Consider the following 25427-nt stretch of genomic DNA (forward strand, 5'->3'; position numbering starts at 1 on the left):
TGTCATGTTTTCGCTTCTTGTTTACCGCACGTGTTAACATTGTGTCTGTAAACAGCTGGCGACAGGAGTTGTGCCAACATGCGTTGTTCTGATGGAGAATTTCTGCGGTGACGTCCTTCGAGAATGAAACTTTAACGGGCATAGCATCGAGATCTTGAAATTTCTGTACGTTCTCTAAAAACGATGCGTATATTGACAATGAATCTGAGTTTTGCCTGTTCTTTGGACATTTGGGTAAATCCGTCTTTTGTTCTTGGCAGATTACACACCTGGACCAATCGATTTCCTCTGCCTCATCCATTTTGTAATCACTGTAACAGAAACACAAAAAAGGATTAAAATATAGGTATCCATATATATGTACAAACAACGGTCAACCCATGCTAATATAGGTATAGGTTAATAAGGTATAATATAATATTAGTTAGCAAGTTTGCCACATGGCGCTGGGACGAATCTACTTTCATTGGCGACACTCATGTAGCACGTCCTATATTAACCGATAGTATTAAAAGTCAATTACAAAAATAAAAAAATAAGGATACATACCGAACATATATTTATAATCCACGATATGTTTGGGTTTCCTGCTCCTGACAGTCCCTATTCCAGTTGATTTTGGATGATTTATCAGAAGAACGCTTGAAGATTTTCGGCGGCCTTGATTGATTCAATATGCATGCGCCGGGAAAGAATCCTCCTGGAAAAAAAGTATGTTTACAGTTGAGGTATACCATTTATATTAATCATAAAGCAGATATTTAGATGCTATGTACATAGATATCAAACGTCATCATAAACACCCGTATAGGGGAGGAACAATTTAGGTTTATTGCTCTTCCAGGTTTATTGCTCTTCCAAAGGTTTATTGCTCTTCCAAAGGAGATAATTCGATATTAATCATTTATTATACTGTTAAAATATAACTATTTGAGAGTTTTATACACCTAAAATGGTATTTGATGCATGTTTATGATTTCTGATATGTTTTAGAGCACACAGACATTATCATCTATTTATTACAAATCATTTTAGATAAGTTGAGTTACTTCCCTTGATCCATAAATGGAGACCAAAGTGTATCATCTTGCACAGGCCACTGTGGGCCTCATAGGGGGCCAAAAGTTGTTTGGAGAGGCTAATTCTCTTCCTAAATCAATGTTCTAACTCCTGTGAAAATTTGGTGCTTTAGTCCGGCCGGTAACTATATTGACTATATTAAGCCGTAACTCCCCTAACCATCTGGTACAATGAAGAATTCATAGTGGATTCTTTGATGGTGAGCTGTCCCGGCCCTGATGCAGCAAAGCTGCCCCAAACCATAATATTTCCACCACCATGCTTTACAGTTGGTATCAGGTTCTTGTGGTCAAATGCTGTCTTTGGTTTTCGCCAAACATGTCTTCTGGTACTGTGCCCAAATAGCTCTACCTTTGACTCATCTGTCTAGAGCACATTGTTCCAGAAGTGCTGGTCTTTGCCGAGGTGTTCATTGGCAAACTTTAGTCTTGCCCTGATGTTCTTTCTGGACAGCAAAGGTTTCCTCCTGGCGCACCTCCCATGTAGATCAAATTTGTGCAGCCTCTTTATAATGGTCGACTCGTGCATTTTAGGTATTTGAAGTAGTGATAAATGTAGGGGTGCACTTACTTTTTCCACGTGAGAAATTTGCATTTATGTTTATTTAAATTATCCAATGGACTACAAAATGTAAATATTTCATGATATTTGTTTTGTTATATCACCTTTATCTATCAATATTGTTGAAATGAAGATCAAATAGCTGTATGTTGAAATATGTTGAAAAAGTCAAAACTTTACATGGGGTGTACTTACTTTTTCACGTGACTGTATATGTGCAAATTTCTTATGGTGGCGTCAATGAAACTGTGATAACATGTATCAAACGACAAACCATTGCACGAAGCTTAGCCTGGTCGGCTTTCATCATCACGAGATCACATCTAAATTAGTAAATATAATACCCATGAAGCTCACCTTTGATTAGTTCTGTAGACATCATTTGCAGGCTTTCTTCTTTTTCTTTGAGCTTGTTCTATCTTAGATTTATCGGTGAATTTCTGATAGCATCGCCGATGGAATCGAGCATTATGAGGCTTTGGATCACTTGTAGTCGTAGCTGTCGTACTCGTACTGGGTAGATCTAATTGCACACAGTCCGAGCTACTGCCGATGGAACTTATGAAATCGGTGGCGATTTTGGCCTCACAGTCTATTAGGCCCGGTAAGTCCGAGGGGAACCGAGGATACCCCCCTCTAAGTAGACCCAAAACCCGTGGCCGTAACTGTGTGTGTGTGTTCTGGCCGGTTAGGTTTTCCAGCTCTTTCAAGAGTTTGTACACAAAAAGCCTGTAAAGATGGAATTTATTGTAGAATTGCTTTATTCCAAAGAAGAGACAAAATGAAATGCATTAAACAATCAGAACCAACATCATTACTATACAGTGAGAAGATCACAAATTGAAATGATGTCATAAACTTTGATGATGTATGTATCAAGGGGAGTGCAATTCTAATCCATATGTCCCCAACCTAAGGCATGAGCATCACCTGAAGCCTTCACATGCAACAAGAAGCAAGTGGTCTCGTAAATAACAATAGTTGAGGAATGAAGATAATGCAACAAAACAAGCAAAACTCTTGTGAAACACGCAAACAGAAAATGGTGCAAACAACACCGACTCAAAGGAGGAGACGTAAAGGCTCCGAGGGTTGTCAATCCTCTTTATCTGAAGGCAAATAAAGAAATAAACAGAATGCAGCTTTTGCCACTCCCAATGCTAGTCAAGTGACAATCTGAAATTCTGTATTAAATGATCCTTCATAGTTTATTCTCCACTCTACATTTCAGGGAGTTTGGTACTACCCTACGAATCGCCTCCAATTGAGATCCAAGGTGGAGCAATGATGAATTCACAAAAGCTGTGATATCAAAGAGCACATGACGTTCTTAATCAGGGTACATGTTAAGTACTCGATTGGTACCTTCTGTGCCTTGATCTTGATGCCTGGGCTGTTGTTTGACACAGAAACCCGCATCCAGTAACAAGTGGTTGATTAGTGTGCCGGAGTCTCCCATCAGGTATAGCAACACCCACAGCGCATCAGTCAGACTCCTTCGCATCACACGAGCAACCAACACCTTTCCCAAAATAATATCTTCAAAAAACTCTCTGAGGAAGTTGGTAGAAAGAAGGGAAGAAAGTATTTTCAGCCAAGAGTTACTACGCTGAAGACCTCAACCTCTCTTTTTTGCTTCCCAAGGTGGTTACCATTCCTCAATTAACATTCTGTTTATTTCAGCCATTGTTATACCTGTCTGCCAATGCAAATCGACACTAGCCTCCACCAGCAAGATTATTCTTCTATATATATATATATATATATATATATATAAAAGAAAGTGTTTGTTTGTTTGTTTGTTTCTTTGTCTGTGCAAGCTAATCTCCTGAACGGTGAAAGATAGGAGGAAACCTCTAACTAAAAATCTAACTCTAACTAAAAACCTCTAACTAAAAAAGAACTAAAAATATCGGGACGGGCCCCGGAAATGTTTTAGGCTAGGTGGCGAGACCGGTCGAGGCCCACCTCGGCCGGGCTGGGCCCATTTCGCAATTTAAAGCTGGGCTGAATTATAGTAGTCAATCTTCTACGGCCGCGAGTAAAAGCTGAATTATAGTAGTAAATGCATGCAAAAAGAACTAAAAATGTCGGGACGGGCCCCGGGAAGTTTATAGGCTAGGTGGCGAGGCTGGTCGAGGCCGCTTCGGCCGGGCTGGGCCCACTTCGCAATTAAAAGGTGAGCTGAATTCTCTTAGTCAATCTTCTACGGCCGCAAGTAAAAGCTGAATTATAGTAGTAAATTCATTCAAAAAGAACCAAAAATGTCGGGACGGGCCCCGGGAAGGTTATAGGCTAGGTGGCGAGGCCGGTCGAGGCCGCTTCGGCCGGGCTGGGCCCACTTCGTAATTAAAAGGTGAGCTGAATTATCTGAGTCAATCTTCTACGGCCGCAAGTAAAAGCTGAATTATAGTAGTAAATTCATTCAAAAAGAACCAAAAATGTCGGGACGGGCCCCGGGAAGGTTATAGGCCAGGTGACGAGGCCGGTCGATGCCGCGTCAGCTGGGCTGGGCCCATTTCGCAATTAAAAGCTGAGCTGAATTATAGTAGTCAATCTTCTACGGCCACGAGTAAAAGCTGAATTATAGTAGTAAATTCATTCAAAAAGAACTTAAAATGTCGGCACAGGCCCCGGGAAGGTTATAGGTGAGGTGGCGAGGCCGATCGAGGCCGCCTCAGCCGGGCTGGGCCCATTTCTCAATTAAAAGCTGAGCTGAAATATAGTTGTCAATCATCTACAGCCGCAAGTAAAAGCTGAATTATAGAAGTAAATTCATTCAAAAAGACCTAAAAATGTCAGGACGGCCCACGGGAAGGTTATAGGCGAGGTGGCGAGGCCTGTCGATGCCGCCTCGGCCGGGCTGGGCCCATTTCGCAATTAAAAGCTGAGCTGAATTATAGTAGTCAATCTTCTATGGCCGTGAGTAAAAGCTGAATTATAGTAGTAAATTCATTCAAAAAGAACCAAAAATGTTGGGATGGGCCCCGGGAAGGTTATAGGCTAGTTGACGAGGCCGGTCGAGGCCGCCTCGGCCGGGCTGGGCCCATTTCGCAATTAAAAGCTGAGCTGAATTATAGTAGTCTATCTTCTACGGCCGCGAGTAAAAGCTGAATTGTCGTAGTAAATGCATTCAAAAAAACACCGGGCAAAGCCGGGTGCTTTCGGCTAGTCCGACATAAAATAAGAATTTCTACTTTGGCCAAATGAGTAAAATTGCAACCATAGGCGTAGTACATGAGCGGCTGCATCTCGACCTATTTTCCTTTGGGCAAGCATGATGCACGTCCATCCTGCCACTTACTGGTGTTCGGTTTTGTACCTTATCGTCATGTTCTACATGTTCTTGGCATGTCATGTATGCACTGCACTTGCAACCAAGTGGCTACAACACACCATTGAAATAAACCAGCTACATTCAATGCATCAAACAATTCAATATGACCATCACAACCACAGCTAGCAGATACATTCCCAAAGGGCAATATAAAAAAAATACAACCTCAACTACTCACCAGAAATCGCACACCTCAAACACGAGACAGTCTAAAACACAACACACCAACACCTAATGCACCAGACATAGTAGAAAGGATTCAAACAATAGAAATCAACAAAATACTCGTGAAAAATAACCCACAAAACTGGCACTACTTTTTACAAACACTAAACCGCTCAACCACTACCGAACACTTGTACAAACACATAAACAGCATCAATAACTCCAACAGCCTCACATGCAGCCATAACTACCACAGAAAGTATACAACAAAACACAACATGCATTATAAGGCCATTTTCCCTGCTAGAGCGGGGGTTAGCCTTGCGGTCCCCCCATGACAATCTTCTCCATTTTGCCCCATTTTCTGCATCTCTCCTTGTTAACCCCCTTGCCCGCATTTCTTCTTCCACCATCTTTAGCCAAGTCTTTCTAGGTCTTCCCCGTCCTCTACTTCCTTCTACATTCATTTCCATCACTCTTCTCAACCAGTCACTTTCATCCTTCCTCAACACATGACCAAACCATCTCAACCTGTTCCTCTTCACAGCATCAATCACAGGCTCTATTCCCATCATCTTTCGCAATTCATCATTTGTCTTCCTCTCTCTCAACGACACTCCGCACATCCACCGAACCATTCGCATTTCCACCCTTTCCAGCCTTCGTTGCTGCTCGACATTCATGACCCATGTCTTGCTCCCATAAATCATAACACTTCTCACACATGCAGCATACACCTTTCCCTTCAGCTTCAACGACACTCCCCTCCTCATCGGAACACCACTCAGTTCCCGAAACTTCTTCCATGCACATCTCACTCCAGCAACCGTTGCTGAGTCTGATCCACCTTCTCCATTCAGCATGTCTCCGAGGTAGCAAAATGTTTTCACACCTTCCAGCTTCACGCCGTCTCCAAGATCCAACTCAACATTTCCTCCATCTGCAGCTCCCTCTGTGCACACCTTACATTTGAATGTAGCTGCCACACTGGTTAATGACCCTCTCAGACCACTACATTTTTGATGAACCCACTCGGCGCACATTGTACATTGAATGGAGTTCACTCCGACACCCTTCCTGCACACAGCACATGGCCACTTCCCAGTTCTTTCCACCTCACCACATGCTTTACCACTTGCCATCACCTTCGTCTTTCCTATATTCACCTTCAGACCTTTTGTCTCCATTCATTCCTTCCACTTGTTCATCTTTTCCTTCAGTCCATCCATACTTTCCGCAATCAACACCAGATCATCTGCATACAACAACTCCCACGGTAAACCCTCCTGGACGGTCTGAGCAAGCACCTCCATCACAGCTACAAATAGTAGTGGACTTAGTACCGACCCCTGATGCACTCCCACCTTCACCTCAAACTCACCACTGTTCCCGTCCTTCGTCCTTACAGCTGTGCGCGCTCTTTTGTACATTGCCATCACAACTCTGATCAACCATTCCTCCACTTCTAACTTCCTCAATGCCCATGTCAATACTTCGCATGGAACCCGATCGAATGCTTTCTCCAGATCAACAAACCCAAGAAACAACTTCTTCCTCTTTTCCATGTACTTCTCCTGCAACTGCCTCACAATAAAGAGCGCGTCTGTCGTTCCTCTTCTGGCATAAATCCAAACTGCATTTTGTCGATCTTCACCTTCTTCCTTATCCTCCTCTCCAACACCCTTTCCAATACCTTCATTCCATGCTCCAATAACTTTATCGCTCGGTACGAGCCACACTCCAGAGGGTCACCTTTCCCCTTGTATAGAGGGACGAGGGTACTCAGTTCCCAATCCACTGGAATGCGACCTTCTTTCACCACCAGATTACAGATCTCTGCCATTCTCTTCACACCCCAACTTCCTGCTGCCTTCAACATATCTCCCACAACTCCCGTCGGCCCTCCCGCTTTTCTACTCTTCATTGCTTTTATCGCTTCCTCAACTTCCTTCTCAGTTATCTTCTCTGCCGGTCATAAAACTGGGTTACTCTCTATGTTGCCATCCCATTCATTCTCTGTATTCAACAGCATTTCCATATATCTTTTCCATTGAAGGAGCTGCGCTCCAACGCGAGTCGAAAGAATTGACGCGACCAAAGACGGAATTCGTCCGAGTTGCTTTAATGAAACAAAACAGCTCAGGTATTCTGACAAGCCCGTTTAATCGGGCAGCAATATATATACACATTTATTCCGGGGCGTTTGCCCGGGAAAACCGAGACCGGGGATGCCCGGGTGTCAAGGGCGAGTCCTGGAAAGGCGAGTCTGGACATGCCCGGGCGTCCTGGACGCGGCCTGGCAAGTCGAGGCTGGGCGTGCCCGAGCGCTCTGGGTGAGCCCTGGAAAGGCGAGAGCGGGCATGCCCGGACGCTCTGGGCGAGCCCTGGAAAGGCGAGTCTGGACATGCCCGGGCGTCCTGGCAAGTCGAGGCTGGGCGTGCCCGGGCGCTCTGGGCGAGCCCTGGAAAGGCGAGAGCGGGCATGCCCGGGAGGTTCGGGCGTGCCCGGGAACAGCGAGTGGGGGGGGGGGGGGGGGGGGGGGGTCCGATCCGGTGGTGGGTGGTCGAGCGGGGGGAACTGTAGACGGGGGGCGACCTCGCCGCGGAGGAAGAGCCAACCGTGGTGGTCGGTCGACGTCCACGTGCGCCGGTTTGAGGCGGTCCACAGAGATCCGGTCCGACCGGCCGCCGACGTCGACGACGAAGGACTTGTCGCCCCGTCGCAGGACCCGGAAGGGCCCGTCGTACGGCGGCCGGAGTGGCCCCCGGTGCGCATCATGACGCACAAAGACGTACTCCGCTGTGTGAAGCGCCGGGGGGACGTCGGACTGGGGGCCACCGTGGCGGGACGTTGGCACGGGGGCAAATCGTCGGGCGGCCTCCTGGAGGTCCGAGCGCTGGTGTGCGGCGGACCAGGGACTGGTAGCGTCGGGCACGAACTCGCCCGGGACGCGGAGCGGCTGGCCGTAGACGAGCTCGGCGGCGGACGCCCGGAGGTCCTCCTTGGGGGCTGTGTGGAGGCCCAAAAGGACCCATGGCAGCCGGTCGGTCCAACCGTCGTCCTGAAGGCCGGCCATGAGTGCGGCCTTCATGGAGCGGTGAAACCGCTCGCAAAACCCGTTGGCTTGGGGGTGGTAGGCCGTGGTGCGGTGCAGCGTGACCCCCAACGAGCGGGCGACCGCGCCCCAAAGTTCGGACGTGAACTGTGGGCCGCGGTCGGACGAGATGTCCGCCGGTGCGCCGAAGCGCGCGACCCAGGTGGCGATGAACACCTGCGCCACGTCGGCGGTGGTGGTGGAGGTGAGGGGCACGGCCTCCGGCCACCTGGTGGTCCTGTCCACCATGGTGAGTAGGTGGGTGAACCCCCGCGATGGGGGCAGGGGACCCACCAGGTCCACGTGGACGTGGTCGAAACGCCGTGCAGGCACGGTGAAAGGTGCTAGCGGGGCCTGGGTGTGGCGGTGGACCTTGGCCCGCTGGCAGGCCGTGCAGGAGTTGGCCCAGTCGCGGACGTTCCGTCGAAGGCCGTGCCAGACGAAACGCGCCGACACCAGCTTCTGAGAAGCTTTCCGGCCCGGGTGAGAAAGGCCGTGGATGGAGGCGAAGATGCGGCGCTGCCAGGAAACGGGCACGATGGGGCGAGGCTGGCCCTGGGAGACGTCGCAGAGCAGGACGGTGCCCGCGAAGGGGATGTCGGCCAGGCGGAGGCCCGTGTCCGCCGCCCGGAGGGCCTGCACCGAGGTGTCGGTGGTCTGGTCGGCCGCCGTGAGCGCGAAGTCCACGCCGAGGTGGACCGCGTTCGTGCTGGCCCGAGAAAGACAGTCGGCCACGGCGTTGTCTTTGCCGGCGACGTGCCGGATGTCCGTGGTGAATTCCGACACGGCGGAGAGGTGGCGCTGCTGGTGGGCCGACCATGGCTCCGTGACTTTGGCCATTGCGTAGACCAACGGCTTGTGGTCGACGAAAGCCGTGAACGGGCGGCCCTCCAGGAGGTGTCGGAAATGGCGAACGGCCAGGAATAGACCGAGCAGCTCGCGGTCGAACGTGCTGTATTTTAACTCGTTCGGCCGGAGCTGCCGGCTGAAAAAAGCGAGTGGCTGCCAAACCCCGTCCACCCATTGTTCATGGACGGCGCCCACCGCGTAGTTTGAGGCGTCCGTAGAGAGGGCGATGGGTGCGTTGAGCACCGGGTGAGCCAGCAGCGTTGCGTCGGCGAGGGCCCGTTTTGCGCTCGCGAAGGCCGCGTCCATGGCCGCGGACCAAACGATGTCATGCTTGGCCGGCTTGCCCCGGAGGGCCTCGTAAAGGGGCCGCATGAGCTGAGCAGCGCGGGGCACGAATCGGTGATAAAAATTCACCATGCCGAGGAACTCTTGCAGGGCCTTGATGGAACGGGGACGCGGGAACGTGGTGATGGCCTCGACCTTGGTCGGCAGCGGCACGGCCCCGGTCTTGGTGATGCGGTGGCCCAAAAAGTCAACGGTCGTCGTGCCGAAGTGGCATTTGGCCGGGTTGACAATTAAGCCGTGCTCGCTGAGGCGACCGAACAGTGTTCGGAGGTGGAGGAGGTGCTCGGCGCGGGACGTGCTGGCGACGAGGATGTCGTCCAGATAGATGAAAAGAAATGGCAGGTCGCGCAGTACGCCGTCCATTAAGCGCTGGAACGCCGGGGCCGCGTTCTTGAGGCCAAACAGCATCCTCAAAAATTCGAACAGGCCGAACGGCGTGATGACGGCCGTCTTCGGGACGTTGGCCGCCCGGACAGGTACCTGGTGGTATCCCCGTATCAGGTCAATTTTGGAAAATATGACCCGTCCCGCCAAACGGGCGGAAAAAGTCCTGGATGTGCGGGATCGGGTACCTGTCGGGGGTGGTAGCGTCGTTGTGGCGGCGGTAGTCGCCACACGGGCGCCATCCGCCCCCCGGCTTTGGCACGATGTGCAGTGGTGAGGCCCACGCGCTATTGGAGCGCCGCACGATGCCGAGGTGCTCCAACGCGTCGAACTCGGCCTTTGCCACGGCGAGCTTGGCCGGGTCGAGGCGGTGGGCCCTGGCGTAGACCGGCGGGCCCGTAGTGGGTATGTGGTGCTCGATCCCATGCCGCAATGCGACGGCCGAAAACGTCGGCCGCGTGAGCGCCGGGAATTCCGCGAGCAGGCGAGCGAACTCGTTCGCCGTCGGGAGGGCGCACGGCAGTTCGGTCGGCGCGGAGCTGCTCATCGTGCACGCCAGGGAGCTGAAGGTCTCGGCGTTGACAAGGCGACGACGTTTGACGTCGACCAGCAGCCCGTGCGCGCAGAGGAAGTCAGCGCCCAGCAAAGCCAAGGGGACGCAGGCGGTCACAAAGGTCCACTGAAAGCGCTGGCTGCCGAAGCAGAGGGTGACGTCGTGCAGGCCGAAAGTGCGTATGGCCGAGCCATTAGCAGCGACCAAAGAGGGGCCGCAAACGGCGTCCCGCCTGTCCTGCTCGGAGGCGGGTATGACGCTCAGTTGGGCGCCGGTGTCACAAAGGAAACGCCGCCCGGACGCTTTGTCCCGAATAAAAAGCAAGTTGCCCGAGTGGCCGGCGCTCATGGCTGGGAATGAACGCCGGCCCGGCCGTTTCCCGACTTGCCGAAAGTGCACGGGGGTCGGCACGTCCGAGCCTTGTGTCCGAACCTGGCGTGGTAATAACGCCACGCCTGGTCAGGTGGAGGCCCCGGCCGTCGTGTCGGAAGCGGTCGGCGCGGCGTGGCGGCCGCCAGTTGCACCGGCAGTTCGGCCTCCAACCGCGCAGGGCGCTCGGGCGTCGCCTCGGACGGCGGCAGGCTCCAGGTAGCCGCGCCGATGTGTTGGCCCGCCGAGGAGATCTTATCGGCTTCCCTGGCGAGGGCGCGGGGATTGGTGATCGACGTGCCAGCCAGGGCGAGGCGTACCGGGTGAGGCAGCTGGCGAAAGAACAGCTCGCGAAACAGAAAATCCGGAGAGTGCTCACCGAGCAACGAGAGCATATAGTCCATGCGCTCGGACGGGCGCGTGTCGCCGAGCTCGGGCAGGTCGAGCAGGCGCCGTGCGCGTGCCGCCGGTGAGAGGGCGAAAGCGTCGAGGAGGAGCGTCTTCAGCGCGTCATACTTGTCGGCAGCCGGCGGGTGCTCGAGGAGGCTCAGGGCGCGGGCCGCGGTGGCGGAACCGAGCGCTGCCACGACGTGGTGGAAGCGGGTGTCGTCCGCGGTGATGCCTCGCAGAGCGAACTGGGAGTCCGTCTGGGCGAACCAAACAGCCGCGTGAGCCTCCCAGAAGGTAGGCAGTTTAAGAGTCACTGCCGTGTCCATGTCGGTATGTCACCAGTGAAGGAGCTGCGCTCCAACACGAGTCGAAAGAATTGACGCGACCAAAGACGGAATTCGTCCGAGTTGCTTTAATGAAACAAAACAGCTCAGGTATTCTGACAAGTCCGTTTATCGGGCAGCAATATATATATATACACATTTATGCCGGGGCGTTTGCCCGGGAAAACCGAGACCGGGCATGCCCGGGTGTCAAGGGCGAGTCCTGGAAAGGCGAGTCTGGACATGCCCGGGCGTCCTGGACGCGGCCTGGCAAGTCGAGGCTGGGCGTGCCCGAGCGCTCTGGGCGAGCCCTGGAAAGGCGAGAGCGGGCATGCCCGGGAAAGACGAGACCGGGCGTGCCCGGGAGGTTCGGGCGTGCCCGGGAACAGCGAGTCCGGGCATGCCCAGGAGAGGCGCGTCTGGGCCCGTCCGGACGAGCCCGGCATGGCGATCGCGCCCTGGCCGCGTCCTGGCAGGTGCAAGGCGATTGTGTACATTCAGCGGGAACCGCTACACCATCTTCCTTTAATTCCATCTGGGTCCACAACGATTTGTCCCACTTCATCCTTCAAGCAACTCACCCCCATCACATCACACCTCTCTTTCGCTATCTGCTTTGCAATCCTGAATGCCGCTCTCCGACCCTCTTCCGAATCCAAGCGTTCTCCGAACATTTTCCTACATGTCTCCTGCGCCTTTGCTACCTCTTTCTTTGCAGCATTCTTGGCTGCCTTATAACTTTCATGCTCTGCTTTTTCTGCTCCCGTACCCTTCGCCTTCTGCCACTCCTTGACCTTCTTCCTCTTCTCATCAATCCTCTTTCCAAATTCATCATCCCACCACCATGTTTCCGAGTCCTTTTGTCCATCCACATACCTCACCAACGGCTCCCAACAGACTATCTTTCATTGACATCCAACCACGTTCAAGCTCAACCACATCATCCTCTACCCTACTCAGCCTCTCTTTTAATGCCTCCCTTACTGTCACCTCTTTCAACCTCCACACCTTCATTCTCGGTTGGTACTTCACCCGCCGAGCTCTCCTCGCACCTTTCACCCTTATGTAGCAGACAACCAAGTGGTGCTGTGAAACAGCCTCCTCCCCAGGGATCACCTTTGTGTCCCGGAGGTGCCCCCTATCTCGTCTCCGCACCATCAGGTAGTCAACAGTTGTCGTCGACCCACCTGACGTGTATGTAACAAGCTTATTATCCCCTTTCTGGAACTAAGTATTACAAATGAACAAATCAGCTCCATCAGCAAACTTCAAAATCCTTTCACCTTCTCCATTTCTCACACCATATCCGTAACCCCCATGAACTCCCTCAAAACCGTCCATACTCCTTCCCACATGTCCATTTAGGTCTCCTCCTACCACAACAACTTCCTCATCTTTCACGTTTTCGATCAGCTTCTCTATCGCACACCAGAACTTGTCCTTCTCTTCATCGCTCCGACCAACCTGCGGAGCATATCCCGAGATGACGTTCACCAAGAGCTTTCCAATCATCATTTTCACCATCATCAACCTATCACTCACTCTCGTCACACTCACCACACTGTCTACAAACTCCTCTGAAAACAGGACACCAACACCATTCACGCCCTCCGGGCACCCTTGCCACACAAACTTGTATTTCTGTCCCTGCCTACCCTTCACCATTCCCACCCCACTTCCCTTCCATCTCGTCTCTTGCACACAACATATGTCCACTCTTCTTCTGATCAATACTTCCACCACTTCTCCTGATCTCCCTGTCATTGTCCCTACATTCCATGTCCCAAACCTCAGAAACCGATCTCCACTTCGGGCTGTACCCTGCCCATATGTAGTTGTAATTGTCATGGTTCTCTTTTTGAGGCAATGTTTTTATGGCCGGATGCCCTTCCTGACGCCAACCCTCTTAGTCGCCTCTTACGACACGCAGAAAGTATATCATCAGAAAAACAACAAGCTAACATCCTCATCGACCATTACGCAAACACAAGTCACATAGGATCCAGAAAAGAAGAAAGATAGATTACAAGATGCAAACTCGGCTACCAACTCAACACCACCACCATTCACTCCCACACAAACAACAAAAATCATCAAAAACTCACAAGCTACCCCACCGGCCCTGACATCTATTTACATTTAAAACACCTTGGACCACACGGTATATCAGAACTCACAAATATAATCAATTTCTCCTACCAACACTCAAGAATTCCCCAAATTTGGAAACGAGGCAAAATCATTACCCTCCTTAAACCAAATATAGATCCCACAAAACCGCCTCAACAGACCTATCATATTACGTTGTACACCTTCCAAAGTTACAGAACACCTTGTACTTACACTCACAACCCCTCATATCCCCCTCACACTCTCAACATGGATTCAGACCAAACCACTCCACCATCACTCTTTTGACAAACCTCACGCAAAACACCTTTGAAGGCTTCAACAATAGAAAACCACCAAAACGCACTATTCTCACTCCAGTAGAGATCAACAAAGCGTTTGACACTTTCCCAAAGCTCTCACTCACAAACAAAATACTCAACATAGACATGGACAACAACACCAAACGCTAGCTGGCCAACTATCGATCACGCAGTCATTCGTGATTTTTAACGGCAGGTCATCACGCACACGATACTTTCCGAATGGAGTCCCTCAAGGCTCAGTCCTCTTCCCCACACTCTTTAATCTGTTCACACACGACATTCCACAACCACCCGAGAACATACAATTAGCCTCGTATGCGGACGATATAACCATCGACTCCACTCATAACAACATCTACACCACCACAGCACAACTTCAAACCTTCCTCAGCACCCTACAAACCTGGCTCACCATCAATAAACTATAAGAAGCCCCCTCAAAAGCAACAGTCACTCAGCCCTGCACCACACATCACACTGAACGACATCCATATCCCACACATACATCAAACAAAAATACTCGGGGTCACTTTTAACACATCCATGTCATTCTCAGATCGCATCACAAGCATTAAAAAAACACATGCACACCCAGACTGACTACACTTGGGGAACTCCCAAGCACTGACTTCAGGCACCACAAAGAAACAACATCACTAACATCCAAACAGTACATTCGATCAGTCATCATATCAACAATGCCAGCTCATCTTGGGCCTTCAGCCTATCAAACACACATCTCAATACCCTGCAGATCATACAAAACGAAGCCCTTCACATCATCACAGGTTACACATTAACAACACACATCGAGCCCCAACACACAAAAGTAAAAATACCAAAAAAGGAAAGGCCACTTGGACATGAGACATGCACAGTTCCTTACAATGACAAATGCCAACCGTAATTACCCATGCTACGACAGTACGACATGTACAACCACCCACAGGCCCCCAGACACATTACAACTATACCACAAAGACACTATAGTGACATCCTTCATAACATCCCCCCCAGCAAACAACGGAAACTACAAAAAACACAGCCACACCCACATCATCATAAACGCAATAAACAACCTGGGCCCAAACAGTATAATGGGACACAAAACCCTCACCCATTGATGACAGAGAGAAACTACTCCCCTGGCCCGATCGGACACCAACCCCAACTTTTACACTACAAACATAGACGACGACACCACTGATGACACCTGCAACCACCGTTAGGAGGTGCCACACTCAACAAAACACATCATGGAAGACGGTGCAGTCTTGGCTTCACATAGCATCTTGGATGTGAGGGATCTCTGGGTCACTCATGTGAGATCAATTGGTTATCGTCGTGCCGCTGGTCTGTTCAACCAGAACCGACTGGGGCAACACAACAACGACAACCAGCTGCAAACCTCGCGGTACGTCTGATGCTTTCTCCAGGCACAGGCTCCAATTCGTAGAGAAATACTTGGACTGCTTGAAAGGGTACACGAAGGAACCGAGGCAGGAGCTGGAACAGGTCATCTTTTCTCAAACATTCGGTGTTTCCCAGATCCAAGAAAAACACCTGTGATCAACAGCAGAGTCCAAAAGCTATTTGATCAGGTTATAGGGGGAATATTCATGCAAACCTATAAACATACAACCTTTGGCGGTTGGTTCACAACTGCACACTAATAAGCTAGTGAGAAGAGACTGCAGGTTAATGGACTGCCTTTTGTAAACACGATATAATGGACAAATAAACAACTGCAAAAGCAGAAGCTTGAAGAAAGCTTTCGCATTTGCTTGCATGTATGCAACTAAACAGTCATTCAGATAAACATGGCTGCAAGGCTAACCTTCACAGAGGATATCTCTGGAAGGACATCACAAACACGTCCTCGGTAGAACAGCCCACTGGAAGACAGCCATGCTGTGACTAACTCTCCGCAAGCTGGTAAGTCCTGTTGGGAATGACTTAGCCCATGCTGCCTGTAGTGTTGCTGTAAGTCTCGCATCATGGAAGTGTATGATTGTGAGATGGCCAGATGTCTGGCTGGTATATCTATCACACAAGGAGCATACAGGAAGGAACAATCACTGATAGCAAACAGTATTACTTTCATGACTCCATGACTTCAGCGATGACCATTAGAGGGAAGGAAACAATAGCCGTAATTAGTCATTTACCTCCCAAATAACTGGCTACGTCTTGTATTTCCAATACAAGATCTAGGCTCCTGGAAGAGTGAGATGACAGAGGGTAAAGAGGCAACGTACTGACAGTGGAGTAGCAGGTGCACACAACAATTAAGGGGAATGAATGAACAGAAAAGAGAGAGAGAAAGAGAAAGAGAAAGAGAAAGAGACAGAGGGAGAGAGAGACAGAGAGAAAGAGAAAGAGAAAGAGAAAGAGAAAGAGAAAGAGAAAGAGAAAGAGAAACAGAGAAAGAGAAAGACAGAGAGAGAGAGAGAGACAGAGAGACAGAGAGAGACAGAGAGAGACAGAGACAGAGACAGAGAGACAGAGAGAGAGAGAGAGACAGAGAGACAGAGACAGAGACAGAGACAGAGACAGACAGAGACAGAGACAGAGAGAGAGAGAGAGAGAGAGAGAGAGAGAGAGAGAGAGAGACAGAGACACAGAGACAGAGAGACAGAGAGACAGAGAGAGAGAGAGAGAGAGAGAGAGAGAGAGAGAGAGAGAGAGAGAGAGAGAGAGAGACAGACAGAGAGAGAGAGAAGAGAAGAGAAGAGAAGAGAAGAGAGGAGGGAAGGACATACAACAACCTGCAAGAAAGAAGGTTGGGTTCAGTAGGGTTAACAGGGGTAGATAAGATCACAGGTAGGGATGGGGGACGACATTCGATGGTGGTGCACCGCTTGATTGTAGCCATGGAAGGAAAAGTGCAATTGAACAGTCAGTCTCCAGAAGGTGTCCCGCACATGAGAGAAAAGAAAAAGGAAGGAGTGGAGGTGTGTGGTAAGTCAGCATTTTACCAGTTTAACCAGGATAGAGAAACTCTTAATTCACATGTGTCCCAAAGGAGCTGGGAAGGGTCGGAGGGCTGAGACATCAAGAGGGAGCCAGACCGGAGGAAAGGTGGTTAAAAAACAGGAACCAACGACCTGCAGAGCTCGTTATGAATGGCAAGTGATCGCTTGCACACACCTTATACACAGAGGCTTGCACTCGTTTGAGGCGAGTAATTTATCGCTCTCCTTTTTTTTTGTATAGAGTCAAGACTTGTGGAAGAGTTAGTACACTGAACGAATCAGGATGTAACAGCAGAGTGAGAGGGGGAGTGGGGCACCAACAGTGGAGTAGAAGGATAAGATAGAGGGAGACTTGGAGAAACAATGGGTGTGTGGAGGAATTGGGGGGAGGGGAGGGAGTGAGGCAGGAAAGGACACATGGGTTGGAAAAGATGAATACAGAAGGAAACCCTTTGGAAGGAAAACTGGAAATTTGGAAGGAGTTTGGCGAACTTAATAGGTGCCATGTTACTCAACGCTTAATGTACGGGTAGCGTTAATTACGTGATATTAAAACGTAACTTTGAGACCTTTAAGATCCTTTCTACCTTTTTACACACCTTACACCCATGATCTATTACTCACTCACCTTCAATTGGACCTCCCTGCATGGGCTCAGCCCATTGCGTTTCTCCAGGTGGTTTAGGATTGCAACCGTAGGGCAGCTGTGCCCAGAAATGGCACTCATTGTGGATGGCGGTGACCTGAAGATATATCCAGTCTCCAGCACATGGTAGGTCCAAGGAATGTGTCTCTCCAAATACGTCCTCAGCCACTCCATCGAGGCCTGTAAATAACATCTTCTGTGACGTAGCAGAGGTTCTCCGAAACAATATATTTTAAACTATATCCTATATTTACAAGCAACCCAAATCATCTTGAACACCGCTTCAAAATAATGGGACGAACACTAAATGAAGAGTAAATGAACAGGTGAAAAGGTAACGCAAAACAAACTTGCAACAACAAGATCAGGCAACACTCAAACTAGATGTAGACCGAGTCCAGGATAATGGTGACCTTTCAGCATTTAAAAAGCCTGTTCAGGCAGGTGAAGAGCCTGAATGTTGAGGAGAACCTGCACCTCCAGCGAATAAACTTTGCCCCAGAAATTTCATTGGAAATCCCATTCAGCAGCTATGGCAGTAAACTCAATCATACTGAAAGAACAAATCATTCAGTGTGTGTGACAGACCGCATGTAATTGTACACCGGACATCCTGCAGAAATCAGAAACAATACAGGCCTTTTGATGGCTATACGTCAAAGACCATCCACAGATAATTAATTAATAAGCTTCACACCATATAAGCAGGGGTTTTCCTATAGTATTAACCCTACAGATAAACCATGTGAAATAAACCATGTTTCTCAGTGAAAACATCCTTTAGGGAGGTTAAGATAAACACACCTGTCCGGTGAGGTAACAAATGCTCATAGCGACAAGCTGCTCCACTCCAGCACCGTCCACATCTCCACAGACTGCAAACGTTTTTCTTGTCTGGCATCACAGAGGAAGCCGCAACAGGCACGCCCAACGGCTTCACAATTCCCTCATAGCATAAATCTTGGTGCGTGGGATTCCAATGTCTAAGGTTATCGTTTGGATGTAAGTCAAGCGCTCGACATGCTGGCTGGACTGCTGCTGTCGTGCAATCATTCCTCACCCTCCCAGGCTGTGATGCTATTGGAGTGGCATCATGTAACATCCTTTGTAACTGCCATTTTGCTGCCCTGTCATCGTGAAGGGTTTCTCTCGGCAGTGCAACTGCCGCTGCAATATTGCACTGCATCGTTTTAGGTCGCAACTTTTCTGCACCGAAATCGTGCTGTGCCAGCGTTGGGGCAAAGTCGCACGGCGTCCAATATGGCTGCGTCACTGGCACATCATGGAACGATTTATCTTTCTGTATTACTGCTGATCCGACATTGCGAGGCACAATTCCCGGATGCAAAGCAACTTCTCTGACATCATGTGGATTACGTTCTGGCTGTGTTGGTGGTGCTCCCACGTTGCTTGCTATCTTCTCTTGCCGCACTACCGTTCCGACATTGCAGGACGTTCCACCCGGCTGCGTTATGTCTGCTCGGGTGAAGTGGTGCACGCATCCAGACTTTAGGCCTGTGGCACCAAGTTCCCATAACGAGGTGCTTGGCTGAACCGCTGTTGCTTCAACATCAAACAATGTCTTATCCATCTGCATTACTTTAGTTTTGTCACAACGTGACATTTCCAATGGTTGTTTTATTGTTGCTTTGACATTGCATCTCGTACTTCTTGCCTGTAGTTCTGCTGCTTCAATGCTAAACTGCCTCCTTTGTTGTTGCACTGTTGCTCCAACATTACACCATGGAACTTCAGGGTGCATTTGTAATACTCCTACATCACACCACATTGGTTCTGGACTCATTGTCCCAATATAGGAAGATGTACTCATTGGCTCGTTTACTAATGTGTCCATGTCATGGGGCATCCTTCCTGACTCCAATGCTGCTATCCCATAGTCGCATGGCATCTTGTTTTGTTGCACTGCCGCCATTATGTAGCTTGGCATACTTTCCAGTTGTGTTGTGGCTGACGCTACAGTGGTCCTTATGTTGTTTCCTGACTCCATTATGCTTTCTTTGACATAGTCTGCCGGTCTTTGTGGCCGCATCAATGATGCTTCAACCGCATGTGTAATCCAATCTTCTTGTCCTGCTGCTGCATCCACTTCACAACGCATACCTTTTGGTTGCACTTTTGCTCTTTGCATGATACATGGTAAGTATACTGTCTGTTCACCTGCTGCTTTATCATCACAGCACATCCTTCCAGGATTCATCATTGGGGTTGCATAATGCCACGGTGCCCTTCCAGGCTGCATGTCAGATGGCCTGCTCTCTAGTTCCATCGTTGCTACTCCAGCATTGCAAGACATCATTTCTGCATGCAGGGCGCCTACTCCAACATTCAATGGCGTCTTCTCGAGATGCGTATCCACTACTTTCTTGCTCAATGATATCGAATCAGGATGGCTTAATGGCACTTCAACATGATGTGGGCAACTTCCTGGATGCATTGCTACTGCAGCTTCTACATCATGCAGCACACTTCCAGACTTCTCCATTGATCTGTTGCCACATGGAACATTGCTGGGTTTCACAGCCACATCTGCGGCACAACTCTTTCTCTCTATCTGTGCTGCTGCTTCTGAATCATTTGGCATCTTTCTTGGCTTCTCAGCTGCTGATTTCCAATCCTGCTGTGTCAATCTCGGCTGCATTACTGGAGGTCCAACATTCCATGGCATTCTGGAGAGTTTCACTGATGCTGCTTTGGTATTACAGTGGATTATTTCCGATGGCACTGCTGTACCTCCAACATCGCAGTGAATTCGTTCAGGCTGTGTTGATGCTGCTTCAGCATCTTCATTCAGAAAGTATTTTTGTTCCAATTCACCACTTCGGGAAACTTCCACACCCCCAGTACGTGTTGTCTGGATCATCTGTAAGACAGGCATCTATTGGTTTATGTTACTAGACACATAGCCAGGTGAAAAATGCTAGCAAAAGGTAATAATTAAGAGGAAAATAATGAGTGAGAGTGAGTGAGAGTGAGAGTGAGAGTGAGAGTGAGAGTGGGAGTGAGAGTGAGAGTGAGAGTGAGAGTGAGAGAGAGAGAGAGAGAGAGAGAGAGAGAGAGAGAGAAGGTTCGTATCTTGTTGGGTGGTGTGAAAGTTTGAAGGAGCTGAGTCAGGGATGATGAGAGGTGAAGCATGAAAAGGGGACTGGACATCAATTGATTAGTGATGAAAGCGATGAAAGTTCATGAGTGATTAAAGTGAGATGACAAGCTTATCAAATTGTTGTATATTGCTTCATCATCTAGGCAAGAGTAGATAAGGGATGGGCCAGCAGGAGAGAGGTTATATGTAGGAGGTAAGGAAAGGCTGTTGGTGGAGTTTCGGATAGGACAGCAAGAAGTAAGGAGACATCCAGAAAACCTAAGACAAGGTAAAGCACCAGGGCAAGATCACATGCTTCTAAGAGTGTTACTGGACGTCAGAGAGCAGATGAATTGGATAATCGTTGATCTCTTTAATATCTCACTTTAGACAAAACAAACAGCAGAGGATTTAAGTGTAGCAAGTGTAAGGAAATTAAAAAAAAATCGAGAGAAGCATTGGAGAACTAGAATGGCACTCGGTTGAGCATATACCTCCTTCCGCCAGGCTGAACAGTTTACGTTTTGTATCCATCAATCAAAATTGAATTGGCTTGCTTTTGTCACCTACCACAATCATCCACAAAGTTTTGTCATAATCCATCCCCAACCTTTTGAAATATCATGCTTCATATCGTTTTGCCCCATCTCTCAATTGTGAAGATTCATTGAAAACAAACAAACAAGTAGAGCTACATTGAAAGTACACCACCCCCATGCCAAATAAATAAATACCATATCCTCCAGCACGCAACAGTGCCGGGCACCTACTTCGCCTTTGGCGCCCAGCAATGCCACAGTGCAGCACATTGAGATGGAATTGGGAGGAAGCGGTGTACAATAAATGGATTAATTGTGTAATTAAAATAAATAAATAATAACCGTAAAATAATAAATTTCTTAATCAATTGGCTAATTGCATACCTAAACTATCACTGTTTTATCCGAATCTGTAACTTTTTGAAAATTAAATAATAAATTCATTGATTAATTAATAAATCCAAAATACTTTTTATAGCCAAATCACTTGGTCACTGTCAAGTCCAAATGTCAGCTTTCAAGCTCGAAAGGTGCCTGAGATTACCCAGCTGAGAAAGAAAATAAATAACTGAAAAACAATTAAGTAAAACAAATAAATTATAATAATAAAATAATTAATTTCTTAATCAATTGGCTAATTGCATCCCTAAACCACCACTGCTTCATCCAAATCTGTAACTTTTTGAAAATTAATTGAATAATCAATCGAAAAAATTAAATAATCGATTAATAGATTCATTAAGAATTGATTGATTAATTGTGTAATTAAAATAAATAAATAATAATCGTAATATAAATAATCTCTTAATCAATTGGCAAATAGTATCCCTAAACGACCACTGCTTCATCCGAATCTGTAATTTTTTGAAAATTAATTAGATAATTAAACAAAAAAATTATATTATTTATTTATTTATCAATAAATCAAAAACACCCTTTATATCCACATCACTTGGTCACTGTCGTGTCCGAATATCAGATTCCTAGCTCAAAAGATGCTCGAAATATTGCCTAGATGAGAAAGAAAATAAATAAGTGATTAATAAATCAAGCAATTGATTAATCCAAAAAAAACCTTTTTGCCAAAGCATCAAAATGGATTATTTTTTTTTAGAAATGTTTACAAAATAATTAAAAATGAAAAACAGAAATATGTAATATACATAAGTATTCAACCTCCTGAGTCACTACTTTGTAGAAGCATCTTTGGCAGCGATTACAGCTTCAAGTCTTCTTGGGTATGTCTATCAGCTTCACATATCTGAATTTGGGGAGTTTCTCCCATTCTTCCTTGCAGATTTGCTAAAGCTCTGTAAAGTTGGATCTTCTCAAGAAGTTCCAGCTCAAGCTCTGTAAAGTTGGAGCGTCGGTGAACAGCAATCTTCAAAGTTTTCCACAAATTCTCAATGGGCTCTTTCACGAGCCTCGATCTTGTATACAAAAAAAAAAAAAAAAAAAAATGGGATTCAAGTTTGCGCTTTGGCTGGCTTCTGTCTGGCCACTCTCCCGTGAAGCCTAGATGTGAAGTGCTGCAGAGACTGTTGTCCTTCCGGCAGGTTCTCCCATCTCACCCAAGGAACTTTGTAGTTCTGTCAGAGTGGTCTGAGTTTTTGGTCAACTCCCTGACCAAGGTCCTTCTTGCCCGGTTGCTCAGTTTGGTCGGATAGCCGGCTCTAGGAAGAGTCTGGGTTGTTCCATATTCTTTCCATTTCCCAATAATGGACCTCACTGTGCTCTTGGGAACTTTCAACACTCTATGAATTGTTTTTTATATCCTTCCCCAGATCTATGCTTCTTCACAATTCTATCTCGGGGTTCTACAAACAATTCCTTGGACTTCATGGTGGAGTTACTGCTCTGACATGCACTGTCAACTGTGGGACCATATGTAGAAAGGTGCGTTTCTGTCTAAATCATGTCCAATCAATTGAATTGGCTACAGGTGGACTCTAATCAAGTTGTGGAGACATCTCAAGGATGATCAAAGGAAATTGGATACACCTGAGTTCAATTTGGAGTGTCATAGCAAAGGGTTTGAATATTTATTCAGACAAGACATTTCAGCTTTTCATTTTTAATTATTTTGTAAAAATTATCTTTAAAAAAGATTCTACTGTGACATTATGGGGTGTTATGTGTAGATCAGTGACAAAATTCCTCAGTTTAATCCATTTTAAATTCAGTATGTAACACAACAAAATGTGAAAAAAGTCAAGGGGTTTGAATACTTTCTGAAGGCACTTCGCCTTCTGAAGGAGGCACTGAAGGAGGCAAAGAGGATAGGAATTGGGCAGTTCGCCGATGTGCATTAAGAATCTTTGAGGATAGATGCAATCCTCTGGAGAGGTATGACAATATCAAATTTGTGTGCCTTTGCCTTCATCTTCATCCTTCTCCAGAGTTCTCAGAGGTCCCTGGGAGAGGATTTTGGGCACTCTGGGAAATGGGCCACCTTCCTTTTTACAACGTCTTCCCAAGCGAGCTGCTTTTTAGCTCACCTGGAACTAAGTTCAGGGGAGCTTATGCGATGGCGCGTCGTCCGTCCGTCAGTCCGTCCATAAACACTTGAAACTTCTTCTCTGAAACCGCTGATGGGATTGCAACCAAATTTGGCACAAATGATATTTGTTGTGTTGTGATTAAAAAAAAATTCGCAGCATTAAAAATACTAGGGCATGCCCGTACTATATATATATATCTAAAATTATATCCCCCCCCTCTATTTACATGAAATGGTTTGGTCCAAAGCGAACGGCTTGCGAGTGGTGACAATCCCCCCCCTCTATTTACATGCAATGGTTCGGTCCAAAGCGAACGGCTTCCGGAGTTTGGTAAAGAAATCGCCATCGCGTACACAAACGCGCAGGAAAGCGAATGAATCGCAAATTCGTTTTTATTAGTTGTAAAACATAGTTTAACGCCAACATAGTTTCCAAACGTGAAATAAATGAATACGCTCTCAAATGTGCCATCCGAGGCAGAGTGTGCCCGCCACGTTCGGCACACGCGATCGTTCGCTGCTCTCTGATTGGTTGAATCGTTTTTTGGACATAGCTCGGTAAGTAATTGTCCGATTAATATGAAACCTTGAAAAGGCACATCCTCGGGTCCCCAGCAATATACCTGGCAAGTTAAAAGTATATCGGACCCGTGGTTGTCGAGAAACAGTGGTCACAGACAAACGTACAGACGTACAGACAGACAGACAGAGATTACTGGAATTATAGATAGATTGGAGTTTAAGGGGTCTACTGTGGGTCAAAGTGGATCCAGGTTTGACCCCCCAAATAGGAATTTGCTTTTTCCTCTGAAACTACACACACTATTTCGATGAAACTTTACCACAACCTTCATCACCCGTGATGTACCCATGTTTGTTCAAGGCATTGGAAACATTAGGGTCGAAGGAGGTGCATGGGGTTGGAGGTGGGATTGCCTCCAAAATAGGTATTTTTTTGTTTGTTTGTATAAAGTCTTATGATTATGTTAGTATGATTCTACATACTGCCCTGTCTTCTAGCAAGCATTGAAATTGGTTTAAAATACCTTTGGTCAGTGAAGTATACTGTTTATTCCACCAGGTGGGCACCAGGGGTATTGCCCCTATGTTTCTTGCTTGCACCCATGTCTCTTCTCCTGCATTGGATTGTTTCTTGGTGAACCATGATTACTTCGATTAAACCCATTTGTTACTCCAATGAAAAATTGTCCCCTCTTTTCTCTCCCTAGATGTCATTGTTGGAACACACAAACTAAAAATTGACGTAAGCAGGGCCAATGCAGAGTCATTACGGTGAATTGTTTAAGTAACTTCTTACATGGCGCAATGAACAAAATAAATGTTTAAAAAGCATTGAATCATAACTTAGGTGCAGGTAATTAATCGGCTGTTTCGGCTTTTACAACTAATCGGCTGTTTATCTCCCTTTGTAAATTGCTATCTCAACGGGCGATTAGCTGCGTGCGTACAACGAGGTTTTTTGTCACCATTTAAGGGTTAGGCATGTGTCAGCAAGACACTCGCTAAGCACCTTTCGTAAATTCGGCCTTTTAGGTTTTGAATCCCACTAATAGGCCGGGTCTGGATCCGGACCTGAACCAAAATCAAATTGGCCTGTTCTTGTCACCTAACTAACTCATCTACCTAGTTTTGTCATAACTCATCCGCAACCTTTTGAAATATCGTGCTATACAGGTATATCATTTTGGCCCCATCTCTCAATGGTGAAGAATCACTTGAAAAATAAAAAAACTGTCGTATCCGGATCCGATTCTTCAACAG

The 25427-nt window shown here is 47.7% G+C and overlaps 2 protein-coding genes across 3 annotated transcripts in view; both read right to left on the minus strand.

Moving 5' to 3' along the window:
* Nucleotides 1-2368: 2368 nt before the first annotated feature.
* Nucleotides 2369-17771, minus strand: LOC144888967 (tudor and KH domain-containing protein-like). 2 transcript variants are annotated; one of them, XM_078768755.1, is made up of 5 exons: nucleotides 17489-17771; nucleotides 15723-15928; nucleotides 15294-15448; nucleotides 3007-3194; nucleotides 2369-2750 (listed from the first exon to the last, which is right to left on the minus strand). In XM_078768755.1, the coding sequence occupies exons 1-5, from the start codon at nucleotides 17697-17699 to the stop codon at nucleotides 2737-2739; spliced, it is 774 nt and encodes a 257-aa protein (XP_078624881.1). In that variant the 5' UTR covers nucleotides 17700-17771; the 3' UTR covers nucleotides 2369-2736. The 2 variants fall into 2 exon arrangements, with proteins under 2 accessions (XP_078624881.1, XP_078624880.1); XM_078768754.1 differs by lacking the exon at nucleotides 2369-2750 and having other exon boundaries at nucleotides 2824-3194.
* Nucleotides 17772-18295: 524 nt separating this feature from the next.
* The window catches only part of LOC137433085 (uncharacterized), a 67902-nt gene continuing 60770 nt past the window's right edge, over nucleotides 18296-25427 (minus strand). The window contains exons 10-11 of the mRNA XM_078768756.1: nucleotides 18567-20387; nucleotides 18296-18400 (exon numbers count right to left, since the gene is read on the minus strand). Coding sequence (XP_078624882.1) covers nucleotides 18296-18400; nucleotides 18567-20387 — 1926 coding nt within the window. The remainder of the gene's footprint in view (nucleotides 18401-18566; nucleotides 20388-25427) is intronic.

This window comes from Myxine glutinosa, unplaced genomic scaffold (assembly GCF_964187855.1).
Source record: "Myxine glutinosa unplaced genomic scaffold, kmMyxGlut1.1 SCAFFOLD_352, whole genome shotgun sequence".
Lineage (NCBI taxonomy): Eukaryota > Metazoa > Chordata > Myxini > Myxiniformes > Myxinidae > Myxine > Myxine glutinosa.